The sequence below is a fragment of the Myotis nattereri genome (assembly GCF_964212035.1).
Source record: "Myotis nattereri genome assembly, chromosome: 7".
Classification (NCBI taxonomy): Eukaryota; Metazoa; Chordata; class Mammalia; order Chiroptera; family Vespertilionidae; genus Myotis; species Myotis nattereri.
Window position 1 is genome coordinate 76,191,926 of NC_138082.1, and position 13,947 is coordinate 76,205,872.

The 13,947-nt window shown below is 43.2% G+C and overlaps 1 protein-coding gene across 1 annotated transcript; it reads left to right on the plus strand.

Moving 5' to 3' along the window:
- Positions 1–7,548: 7,548 nt before the first annotated feature.
- LOC308522037 (protein FAM170A-like) lies at positions 7,549–12,373 on the plus strand (the record flags this gene model as incomplete). The annotated part of the gene is made up of 3 exons (XM_081095216.1): positions 7,549–7,600; positions 10,551–10,700; positions 11,745–12,373. The coding sequence occupies 3 exons, from the start codon at positions 7,549–7,551 to the stop codon at positions 12,371–12,373; spliced, it is 831 nt and encodes a 276-aa protein (XP_080951342.1).
- Between the last annotated feature and the right edge of the window lie 1,574 nt (positions 12,374–13,947).

The following is a 13,947-nucleotide window of genomic DNA, read 5'->3' on the forward strand; positions in this document are numbered from 1 at the left end:
AAGTAAGGATCTGTATGTCCTCCTTTTCCCTTGTTCTATCATATACACAGGCTTTCCCTCTTCATCTCTCTTTCCCATTCTCCATTCCCATTACGGAGATACACTCTTACCTTCACTTCATCACATAATCATTATCAGATTCACTAATTCCATAATATGCACACACTAATCCCATAAATAAGCCACATCCCCTCACACAGAAAACCTCTTTAGGTCAAAGTCTAATAAACTTATATGCCCTGAGGAAAATTTACTTTCATCTGTTTCCTTTCTAATCTATATGGCACTTCAGCTACCACGCCTTGACATCTTCACTGAACTGGACATTCTGAGATCTCATACACCCTTCCCCTAATACTCTCAGTCTCACTGTCTTACAGTAAGAACAAGGACCAGTCCTGCACCATTCACATGTGCTGCCATACCACATTGCAAACATGCACACACTCATCCCCATCTACTTTACCAACATGGAAAACACTCACCAGAAATATTCTAATACATACATACAATTCCAAAAATACTTGCATACAAAACTACATCCTCATTACCGCATTGATATGCCATGCAAATACCTCAAAGTATCCCACACATAGAATTCTGAAATAGAACATGTATATGAACTTTCACTCCAAATTCTCGTGTGGGTCATGGACATCTTAACCCCTATAGATTTCACACACATCTTCTAGCTTGCTGATGTTAAAAGTTTTCTTTCCCAGTATTCCATCCACCACATCAAAAAGTGTCCTGTACCGGAGCCTCTGAGATTCCAGCTTTCCAGCCAGTCAGGAAACAGAAGAGCACAGAGCAGCACATTCAAGGTTTGTATGGCGAAGCCTGAAACGGCACATGTCATTTCCAATCATGTTCCATTGCGGGAATGTAATCTCAGGGTCAGAACTACCTTCAAGGGAAGCTAACAAAGAGAACATAGTTGTATGTCCAGGTTGAAAGAAGACAGCAATCTCGGTTCCATTTTCAAAGAAGCCGCTTTGAACAAACCCAGTCACCCAGGACATATATTAGCACAATAACTACTCCGTGCCTTTAATATTTTCATAGGAACCACATAACACGACCCATCCAGGCTGTGTGTGCTCAATGAATGTGGTACATGGTAGACGCTTTGTTTAATGGGCAGGTAAATACACAAATTACAGGAATGGGCTGTGTATCTATTATTTTTATTTAATTTCTCAGCAAAGCTGAATTCAGGAGATGCTTTGCAGCGCAGGCACAAGGCAGAGGCCCCAACTCAACAACAGAAAGCACGGAAGGCCTCCTCTTCAGAGAGTTTTCCTTCCATTTCTCCGAAAGACCAGCCAAATGATGCTGGTAAGGAGGGACTATTGAGTAGGATGCAAAGGGAGGCGGGATCTAGACAGACACCATGGTTGAGCTGAGTGTTTCTGTCCGTTAACCGACAACAAGCTGCCCAGGACAAACAGATACTCCAATGATTCTGCATCTTCTTAGTACAGTGATGGCGAACCTATGACACGCGTGTCAGAGGTGACAAGCGAACTCATTTTTTTGGTAGATTTTTCTTTGTTAAATGGCATTTAAGTATATAAAGTAAACATTAAATATATAAATCTTTGTTTTACTATGGTCGCAAATATCAAAAAATTTCTATAAGTGACGCGGCACCAGAGTTAAGTTAGGGTTTTTCAAAATGCTGACAGGCCGAACTCAAAAGGTTCACCTTCACTGTCTTAGTAGGATCAGCAGTGGAAGCAAGGGAAAACACCGCAAAGAGCTGGAGGGAGCCCAAGGAGATCAGTGGAGAACAGTGTTCTATTTGAGGAAATCATGGCAGAGGGCCTAAGGGGATGAGAGTTTTATCAGAGAAACATGGAAGAATACGTTCCTATGAGCTGGCCAAGCACATGTCATATTACCAGGATCCTGGGAAGCACTAATAACTTAACGTAGGCGCAACGTTAAGTGGTAGGATCCTCAAGAACTGAACTTGAGGTAGAGTGCAGAGATACCCAGGCAAAGACACCATCACATCCATATATTTACATAGCCAGTATTTCCCATTCACATTCATCTCATATAAGACACCTTTGCTTTCACTGTCCCCATCATTCATTTCCCTACAACATTCCACATGCATCTAAATTCTCCATGCTGGATTTTTGTCCATGCTATGTAAACCGTTATGATTTCTCTGACTCCTAAGAGGCTAGATTAGTATCCTTGTTTGTAAATTTTATGGAAATACAAGGGCACAGTATATACTTTGTGTCTAGCTCCTTTCACTCATTACTATATTTCTGTAATTCATCCATGTTGTACATGATGTTAATTTTGTTCCTTTTTGGTATATGTATATCATTTCACGAATATTATTTCCGCTTTGATCATACTCTTCCGATTATTCAGGTTGCTTTGACGTCGAACTACTTGAAAAAGTGATGTTCTGGGCAATCTATTACATATATTCTTCAATATGACCATAATTCTATGTGGTGAATGCTGAAGAATTAGAATGCTAGGCCATAGGGGCCATATTCTATTTTAAAATCCTCAAATGTCAATATTTTACACTTTGCTTTCTAATGCAATTTCTTGTTATGGCATATCTAGTATTACAAAATAGTCTCTGCATTCTCTGCCATTATTTTCAAAGCACAGGGGTTCTTTCTCTTATAAACCTTCATTTTCACATCCCCAGATTCTATAACTATTGTCTCACATTTTGGAAATATACTAACTGCTCTAGTCTCAAAGACAATATTCTTAGTGATAACATTCCTTATCTACACAACATAATATATAAAGCACGTAAGTCCATTATTATTGATAATGCAATCTACACATTATGCAATAAATATGTGCTGAACAAACACAGTGACAAAAAGCACACATACCCTCCTCAGTCACACGAAGCTCATTCCACATTGACATTAGCAAACACCAACTCAATAACACATCATACCTCTACCCAGTTTTAAACAATGCATTAGAAATGTATACACTAAGTACATTACATTCACCATGGTATTTTGCTATAAATATGAATAATACTAAGGTGCACACATTTCAGAGACATGAAGATAATATTTAACAGTGAATTAAGCAGCAGTGAGCTTGCAAAGACTGAAACAGGAACAGTGATAAAATAGTGTATAATTTCCTCAAAAATAAAAATTTATGTTTTTACATCACTGTATATATATATATATATATATACATATATATACACACACACACACACATATATATATCAGTATAAAGAACAATCTAAATATATTGATATTCATTAAGAACTTCATAAAAGACACACCATATATCTGCTAAATGCACAATTTTTCATGAGGAATTTGAATTGATATCCACCTTTTAATCCCTGCATACTGTCTTTCAGGCATGATTCGAAGATGCTGATAATCTGTATAGATAGACCTCCATAAATTTCACATGCAAGATACCCAATCCAAGTGACATCCACCAAACATACCATTTAATAAGAGCTGCCTCAAACAGATTGTCAAACTGCAGTGGGAAGGCCAGGGAGGGTGGGGTGGGGGGCGGTGAGGAGGGAGAGGGGTAAGTGATCAACCGAAGGACTTGTATGCATGCATATAAGCATAACCAATGGACATAAGACCCTGTGGGTAGGGGAGGGCAGGAGATTGTCAAGGTCAGGCGGGGGGTGGGAGGGAGGGGAAGGAGACATATATAATACCCTTTGTAATAATTTAAGCAATAAGACAATAAAAAAAATAAAGTCAAGCAAGTATCAACAAAAATTTTTAAAAAAGAGAGTTTACTTATAGCTTGGAATAAAGATAATTTTAAATGGGAAAGTCACCTTAATTACTGTGAGAGCAAGTGTCAAGTGAAATGATGATGCCTGACCTGTAATGTCCACTGAACATGCAGTTTTTAAATTCACAAAGACCCCAGAAAATGCCTCATCTCAGAGTTCTTTTTTATTCCATTGCCTAGGACCCTGCAATACCCAAGACAAGACACCTCTACCCGAGTCACCATTGGAGGCCCCAGCCTGTGGTCATGCAGAAGGGAATGAGTCTGCCATCGGTGGACCTATCAACGTTATCTGCTCACCATCTAAGGGGCTTATGGAGATACACATGCTCAGAAAAACACGTGGTGATGAGGATGGTAAGGAATAAACAAAGGAGGGATCCGAACTTGATCAAGAGATGTAGCTTAGCCGAAACCGGTTTGGCTCAGTGGACAGAGCGTCGGCCTGCGGACTGAAAGGTCCCAGGTTCGATTCCGGTCAAGGGCATGTACCTGGGTTGCGGGCACATCCCCAGTGGGGGATGTGCAGGAGGCAGCTGATCGATGTATCTCTCTCATCGATGTTTCTGACTCTCTATCCCTCTCCCTTCCTCTCTGTAAAAAATCAATAAAATATATTTAAAAAAAAAAAAAAGAAAGCTTTAAAAAAAAAGAGAGAGATGTAGCTTAATTGCTCAGCCTACTCTCTACTTAGTTCATTTTCCCCTCAAATGCAAAAAAGGACTTCAGGAAAGAGGGACTAGGACTAAGGCTTCCGCAGAGGGCCAAGTAGGCAGTGTGCCTTCAAGGACAGGGCAAGGCCGCTCAGCACAAATTTCCAACATAGCGCCAGCTGAAACTGAGGCAATAGACAGTGCTGATGTGTGTGTATGACATTTTACTCAGACCTTACTCTCTGGGAACCACAAAGTCAGATCCTCACACACTCACTCACACATCTGTCATCCTCCATACCAAGTAAGGCTCTGTATGTCCTCCTTTTCCCTTGTTCTATCATATACACAGGCTTTCCCTCTTCATCTCTCTTTCCCATTCTCCATTCCCATTACGGAGATACACTCTTACCTTCACTTCATCACATAATCATTATCAGATTCACTAATTCCATAATATGCACACACTAATCCCATAAAGAAGCCACATCCCCTCACACAGAAAACCTCTTTAGGTCAGTCTAATAGACTTATATGCCCTGAGGAAAATTTACTTCCATCTGTTTCCTTTCTAATCTATATGGCACTTCAGCTACCACGCCTTCAGATCTGCACTGAACTGAACATTCTGAGATCTCATACACCCTTCCCCTAATACTCTCAGTCTCACTGTCTTACAGTAAGAACAAGGACCAGTCCTGCACCATTCACATGTGCTGCCATACCACATTGCACACATGCACACACTCATCCCCATCCGCTTTACCAACATGGAAAACACTCACCAGAAATATTCTAATACATACATACAATTCCAAAAATACTTGCATACAAAACTACATCCTCATTACCACATTGATATGCCATGCAAATACCTCAAAGTATCCCACACATAGAATTCTGAAATAGAATATGTATATGAACTTTCACTCCAAATTCTCATGTGGGCCATGGACATCTTAACCCCTATAGATTTCACACACATCTTCTAGCTTGCTGATGTTAAAAGTTTTCTTTCCCAGTATTCCATCCACCACATCAAAAACTGTCCTGTACTGGAGCCTCTGAGATACCAGCTTTCCAGCCTGTCAGGAAACAGAAGAGCACAGAGCAGCACATTCAAGGTTTGTATGGCGAAGCCTGAAACGGCACATGTCATTTCCAATCATGTTCCATTGTGGGAATGTAATCTCAGGGTCAGAACTACCTTCAAGGGAAGCTAACAAAGAGAACATAGTTGTATGTCCAGGTTGAAAGAAGACAGCAATCTCGGTTCCATTTTCAAAGAAGCCGCTTTGAACAAACCCAGTCACCCAGGACATATATTAGCACAATAACTACTCCGTGCCTTTAATATTTTCATAGGAACCACATAACACGACCCATCCAGGCTGTGTGTGCTCAATGAATGTGGTGCATGGTAGACGCTTTGTTTAATGGGCAGGTAAATACACAAATTACAGGAATGGGCTGTGTATCTATTATTTTTATTTAATTTCTCAGCAAAGCTGAATTCAGGAGATGCTTTGCAGCGCAGGCACAAGGCAGAGGCCCCAACTCAACAACAGAAAGCACGGAAGGCCTCCTCTTCAGAGAGTTTTCCTTCCATCTCTCCGAAAGACAAGCCAAATGATGCTGGTAAGGAGGGACTATTGAGTAGGATGCAAAGGGAGGCGGGATCTAGACAGAACCCATGGTTGAGCTGAGTGTTTCTGTCCGTTAACCGACAACAAGCTGCCCAGGACAAACAGATACTCCAATGATTCTGCATCTTCTTAGTACAGTGATGGCGAACCTATGACACGCGTGTCAGAGGTGACAAGCGAACTCATTTTTTTGGTAGATTTTTCTCTGTTAAATGGCATTTAAGTATATAAAATAAACATTAAATATATAAATCTTTGTTTTACTATGGTCGCAAATATCAAAAAATTTCTATAAGTGACGCGGCACCAGAGTTAAGTTAGGGCTTTTCACAATGCTGACAGGCCGAGCTCAAAAGGTTCACCTTCACTGTCTTAGTAGGATCAGCAGTGGAAGCAAGGGAAAACACCGCAAAGAGCTGGAGGGAGCCCAAGGAGATCAGTGGAGAACAGTGTTCTATTTGAGGAAATCATGGCAGAGGGCCTAAGGGGATGAGAGTTTTATCAGAGAAACATGGAAGAATACGTTCCTATGAGCTGGCCAAGCACATGTCATATTACCAGGATCCTGGGAAGCACTAATAACTTAACGTAGGCGCAACGTGGTAGGATCTTCAAGAACTGAACTTGAGGTAGAGTGCAGAGATTCCTAGGCAAAGACACCATCACATCCATACATTTACATAGCCAGTATTTCCCATTCACATTCATCTCATATAAGATCCCTTTGCTGTCACTGTCCCCATCATTCATTTCCCTACAACATTCCACATGCATCTAAATTCTCCATGCTGGATTTTTGTCCATGCCATGCAAACCGTTACAATTTCTCTGGCTCCTAAGACGCTAGATTAGTATCCTTGTTTTTAAATTTTATGGATGTATAAGGGCACAGTATATACTTTGTGTCTAGCTCCTTTCACTAATCAATATATTTGTGGAATTTATCGATGTTGTGTGTGACATTAATTTTGTTCCTTTTTGTTACATGTACATCATTGCATGAATATTATATTTTCATTGACTATAATTATCTTGTTATTGGGGTTGCTTCCAGTCTGAGCTGCTTCAAAAGTGATATTATGGATAATATATGGCATGTATTTTTCACTATGGATACATTTCTGTTCAGTGAATGCTTAAGAGTTAGATTGCTAGGCCTTAGTTCCCATGTTCTATCTTAATCCCTTCAGAACTCAATCTTTCATAATTTTAATTTCTAATGTTGTATGTCCGCCTCTGAACTCTCTGCCATTTTTTTTCAAATCATAGGTATTTTTTATTTCATATAACTTCATTTCCACAGCCCATTTAATTATTTCCTCACATTTTCCAAATACTCTAACTGCTCTAGTCTCAGAGTATATTCTCAGTAATAACATGCCTTATCTAAACAATCGAATCTAATCAAATAGAAACATGGTAATTACCGTACATCCGCTACCCTTCCCATTGGCTAATCAGGCGATATGCAAATTAACTGCCCGCCAAGTTGGTGGGCGGCAGCCAGGCAGCTTGAAGGTAACATGAGGCTTGCTTGCTTCAGTGACAGAGGACTCCAACGTTCCCTGCCTGCCGCTGCCAGCCTCTGAGCTTGCAGTTTGAAACATTGTTACAAATATAGAAGCTAAACAACACCCCAGAAACCTGCTTTCAGCCAGCCGTGATCTCAGAGTTGGAGTTGAAAACAGTGTTTCAATTGTATAACCCAAACAAACCAGATACCTGCTTTCAGCAGCGGAGCCTAAGAGCTGGAGCCAAGCGTCAGAGCTAAAGCTGGCCCAGAATAAAAAAGAAAAAAGAAAAAAAGGAGTGGTTGGGAGCTTAAGTCACCCACCAGCCTGAAAAGATCACTCAGGCCCTCACCCAGACTGGCCAGGCACCCCAGTGGGGAACCCCACCCTGAAGGGTGTGTGACCAGATGCAAACAGCCATCATCCCTTCATCCAGGCTGGCCAGGCACCCCAGTGGGGACCCCCACCCTGATCCAGGACACCCTTCAGGGCAAACCAGCCTGCCCCCACCTGTGCACCAGGCCTCTATGCTATATAGTAAAAGGGTAATATGCCTCCCAGCACCAGCATCACTGGAGCCGCAAGGCCTCCCGGCACCAGGATCAGTGTGACGGGGCAGCGCCAAACCCCCTGATTGCCCTGCAGCTCTGTGTGTGACAGGGGGCGGGGCCACAACCTCCCTATCCGCCCTGCTCTGTTCGTGACAGGGGAAGGCGCCACAACCACCTGGTCAGCCCTTCTCTGTGCCTGACAGGGGGGAGATCCCCAACCCCCTGATCACCGTGTGGCCCTGTGTGTGACAGGCTGTGGCGCCCCAACCCCCTGATCCACCCTGCTCTGTGTGTGACAGGGTGTGGCGCCCCAAACCGCCCTCCCACAGGCCCTGCTGTGTGTGTGACGGGTAGAGCCATAACCTCCCCATCGGCCCTGCCCTGAGTGTGAGAGTGGTGGCGCCCAACGCCCTGATCCCTCCTGCTCTGTGCGTGACAGGGGGGAGCTCCTCAACCCCCTGATGGGCCCTACTCTGTGCTTGACAGGGGTAGCGCCCCAACCCCCTGATTGACCCTGATTGTGCGTGACAGGGGGTGGCGCCGCAACCTCCCCATCGACCCTGCCTTGAGTGTGTCAGGGGGCGGTGCTCCAACCCCCCAATCAGCCCTACCCTGAGTGTGACTGAAGGTGTCATTGCAACCTCCCAATCCGGTCTGCTCTGTGCATTACAGTGGGTGGCGCCCCAACTCCCCAATCGGCCCTGCTCTGAGCCTGACCAGGGACTGCACCTAAGGATTGGGCCTGCCCTCTGCCACCGGGGAGCAGTCCTAAACCAGCAGGTCGTTATCTCCCGAGGGGTCCAAGACTGGGAGAGGGCACAGGCCGGGCTGAGGGACTCCCCGCCTCTTCCCCAAGTGCACAAATTTTTGTGCACCAGGCTTCTAGTCCTATCTAATAATAGACAAACATGGTAATTGACCATACCACCGTTACGTTCCCCATTGGCTAATCAGCAGGATATTCAAATTAACTGCCCACAAAAATGGCGGCCGGCAGCCACACAATGAAGCGAGCAGGAGGTTTGCTTGCTCCAGTGGTGGAGGAAGCCAAGGTTCCCCGCCTGGCGCGGCCCAGTTCCGAGCTCTGGAACCAACAATGTTTCAATTATAGAAGCTAAACAAACCCCAGATAACTGCTTTCAGCCAGCTGGGGCCTCAGAGCTTATAGCGCCAGTGATGGCAAGAGAGTTTCAATTATAGAAGGTAAACAAACCCAGATACCTGCTTTCAGCCAGCCAGGGCCTCAAAGCTGGAGCCGGCTCTCAGCTCCAGTGATAGCCATAGAAGGTAAATAAATCCCTGAATAAAAAAAAAAAAAAAAAAAAAAACCCTGGGAGATTCAGTCGCCCGCCAGCCTGAAAACGGCCCTCAGCCCCTCATCCAGGCTGGCCAGGCACCCCAGTGGGGACCCCCACCCCGATCCGGATCACCCTTCAGGGCAAACCAGCCAGCTCCCACCCGTGCACCCGGCCTCTATCCTATATAGTAACAGGGTAATATGCAAACTGACCCTAACAGCAGAAAGACTGGGAATGACTGGTCACTATGACACACACTGACCACCACGGGGCAGACGGTCAATGGAGGAGCTGTCCTCTGGTGGTCAGTGCGCTCTCATAGGGGGAGCTCTGCTCAGCCACAAGCCAGGCTGATGGCTGCCAGTACAGCGGTGATGGTGGGAGCCTCTTCTGCCTCCTCCACAGTGCTAAAGATGTCTGACTGCAGCTTAGGTCTGCTCCCCACTAGCAAATGGACATCCCCCGAGGGCTGCTGGGCTGCCAGAGGAATGTCTGATTGCCATCTTAGGTCCAATCCCCTGGGGAGCAGGCCTAAGCCAGCAAGTGGTCACCCCAGAGGGGTCCCAGACTGCGAGAGGGCACAGGCCAGGCTGAGGGACCCCCTACCCCCGAGTGCACAAACTTTTGTGCACCAGGCCTCTACTATAATATATAAAGCACATAAATACATCATTGTTGATAATGCATGCTACATACATAAATGTGTGCTGAACTAACACCAGACAGAAAGCACACATAACCTTAACCTTTTCACTCACACAAAGTTCATCCCATATTCACATTAGCAAATAAAAAATCCACCTCACATTAAACCTTAACCCAGTTTTAACCAACACATTATGCATTTAAACACCTACCACATTACATTCAAATAACACTTTCTTACCCAATCCCACTGATATTCACAAAACACACCATTTAGTACGTTTACTTATAGTTTGGAGTTAATGGAATTTTAAATGGAAAACTCATATTAATTTCTATGAGAAGAGGTGTCATGTGTAGCAATGATGCCTCACATGTCATGTCCTTCGACCTGTACTTTGTGAGTTGACACAGACCTCAGGAAATGCCTCATCTCAATGTTCTATTTTATTCCATTGCCCAGGACGCCGCATCAGCCGAGGCAATGTGCCTCAGCCCGAGTCACCCGTGGAAGCGCCAGCCTGTGGTCCGGCTGCAGAAGAAAAGTCTTCCTTCTCCCAACATCCTATCGGTGTCTCCACCCCATCCAAGACTACCCGTCTTAATGAGGATGGTAAGGAATATACAAAGGTGGGATCTGAGCTTGGTCATGAGCTGTAGCTCAATTCCTCAGCCTGCTCCCTATTAGTTCACTTTCCCCTCAAAAACAGGAAAGGGTTTTAGGGCAGAAGGACTAGGACTAAGGCTTCTGTGGAGGGACAGGTAGAGAGTGCGCCTTCCAGAACTGGGCAAAGTCCTGCAGCACAAATCCCCAACATACAGCACTGGGACAGCTGTGCCTGAGGTAGAGCTCAGTGCTGACATGGATATGAGAGTTTACTCAGAACCTTCCCCTCAGATGAGCACAAAATCAGATCCTCACCCACTCACACATCTGTCCTCCTCCAGACCAGGTAAGGCTCCAATTGTCCTTCTTTTCCCTTGTGCTCTTATATACACAGGCCTTACTTCTTCATATGTATTTCCCATTCCCTAGCAGCATTACCTAGATGCACTCTTACCCTCATTCCTTCACACAATCATTTCCAGACTCACCCATTTACACACAAGTTCCATAAGTAATCTCCTTCCCCTCACACAGATAACCTCTTTAGGTCAAACTATAGAATACTCACATGCCCTGAAGGAAATGAACTTTCATCTGTTGTGTCCCTACTAATCATATGTCACTTCATACTCCAGGCCATAAGACCTTCATAGAGCTAAACATTCTGAAAGCACATAACACACTCAGTCTCCCTGTCTCACGTTAAAACAGGTACCACTCCTGCACTGTTCACATGCGCTGGCATACTACATAACAAGCATGCATTCACTGATTTGCCATTCTCTTCTAGCGACACAGAAACACTTCCAAGATATGGCCAAGAATATACATACAACTCTACAAGAACATGCGACTCAACCCCAATCTTCATTCTGATATAGTTATACCATGTAAACACCTCAGATATAGCACACCACATACAGAATTCTGAAATATCACATATATATCTATTTTTACTTCACATGGTCACATACTGCATGTGTAACCTTAACTCCTACGGTCCTTACATATATTTTCTAATCTTTTTATGTTTCAAATTTTCCTTCCTAGAAACCAAGGAGAAGCCTGTATCCCAGGACTCGGAGAAAATGGAGAACTCCTTTGACTATTCATATACCTACTTTCCTTCCCATGCACCTAATCATAACGAGCCCTTTATGACCCCAGTACATGGGACAGATGTAAGGCCCATGAAAATTTACTATATGCATGTACAATTGCAAAGGGGTGTGGCCGTCTTATACCATACAAAGAAAGGGTGGGAGCCCCTCTCAAAAAAAATCAAAATGGAAGAAATGACCTATATTGGAAAGATCCATAAAAATGTCCCTGTCTCTCACATGTCTGAGAAGAAACACCTAATTGTCCATGTGCCCACGTTAGACAGCGGAGCCGAGGAGAACAGGGAGGAGGCTGACAGTCCAGCACAGCCTCCACCTCAGGGCGGGTATCCCAGTGCTAAGACACCTGAGTGGCTGGTGGCCCTGGACAGCGGGTTCAGGTGCATGGCCTGCTGCAGGGTCTTCCCTAGCCTAAAAATCCTTCAGGACCATGTGGAGTATGGCATCAGGGAGGGCTTCAGCTGCCATGTTTTCCATAATGCCATGTCTCATCTAAAGTTCAAAGCACGTAAGAGGAGGAAGAAGGAGAAAAAAGAGAAGGCATTATTTAGACGCTAAATGACAAACATTTTGCCATGAAGACAAACTTGTACAACTAAAGAGACTGTTTTTCAGCCCCTAAAAGAGAGGATGTGAAGCTTAGACTCCACTAAGCAGGCCAATTCCCTTCAAGCAGACATAGTGTCCAACCTTTATACTCATATCTACCACCACCATCTCTACACCCTACCACCTCTCTCAGCAGACAGCCCCTTTTAATACCATCCACCATTTTCCTAACGGACAAGAAGTCTGACCACACTATTCCAGATACTGCCTTTCCTTTCTCCAACTTTATTATATACCATCCATGAAAACACTCTTCATGCAAAAGACTGCAAACACTAAAAAATCTTGATAGTACAGATTGTAATTCTTCTCCCCTGTATTCACCCCCACATTTCTATGCAATTGGTCTTTGTTAACAAATTTACAAATTTACAAATTTTTCTATATCCCTTTCTTTAAATGAAGATAAACCTGTTTTCAATATCTTCCTCTAGTGTATTCAGCAGCACCATTATGTGGCTGGAAGACAGACATTGTAAAGTATAAAAAGGTACTGCATGGATGAAAGCAAAAGCAATTAAAATCCACCTCTAAACGTCTATGAACTTGTGAAAACACAGGTGTATATACACTCCTTATACATATGTATCCATGGGGAAGGATGAGCACACAATGAACAATTATAAGATACTCTAATATTTAGATTAACGTGTATATATACAGGTTTCTAAAATGTCACAGTGCATATTTAAGTTTAATAACTTTAGAAGGGTGACAGTAACAACTGTTGAAAAACGCAATTTCCATTTTTATTTACATGCATGTCATTTATACTTATTTGCCTTTGTATATTTTTAACTACCAAGGTTAATTTCTCTCTCTGCCATCTTCAGAGAATATGAAACAAAAAATTAAAATTCAAAAAGTATTATTTATAATTCCCAAAACTATACGGGAAAATGGAAAATAAAATAGATCCACTTTTAAATGATCTTTATAATTTGTAGCTTTTACCCTTTTGAAATTATTAAAGCTTACACCTGTACTATGATATTTTGGACACCTTTATGTATACATGTTAGATGATCTTGTAACTTTTCATTTTGTGCTGCATTCTTCCCCATAAAAACACATGTAAAAGAACTACATGTGCATCCGTGTGTCCACAAGTACACAGAAGCTAAGAGATGGGTTACAGTTGCTGTTGTTTTTATCTGAGTATTTTTACTTCTTCCTTTGAAAAAAGGCTCTGTTTTCTGTCAATATATGTAGACAAGTCAGACTAGTTAAGTAAAGTCATTACTTCTCTACCTTCCTGTCATCATCCGACCTAGTTATCCCAAGTAAACATCTATCCATGACCAATCTGTACTGATAACTTGGAAGAGTAAAACAGGAGAGCGAGAGATTGGAGATGGTGGTAGTGGTGAGTTATCCTTTGTCTGCAACTCAAATGAAGGTTTTTCCACTGCGAGGCTTGCTTCAATTCCTCTCCTTTAAAATACTGGGCTGTTTAAACTGTGACTAAGTCATTAGCCTTCCTTGACTAAGTTCAGTTAAGTTCTTGATTTTTTCCCCTCAAT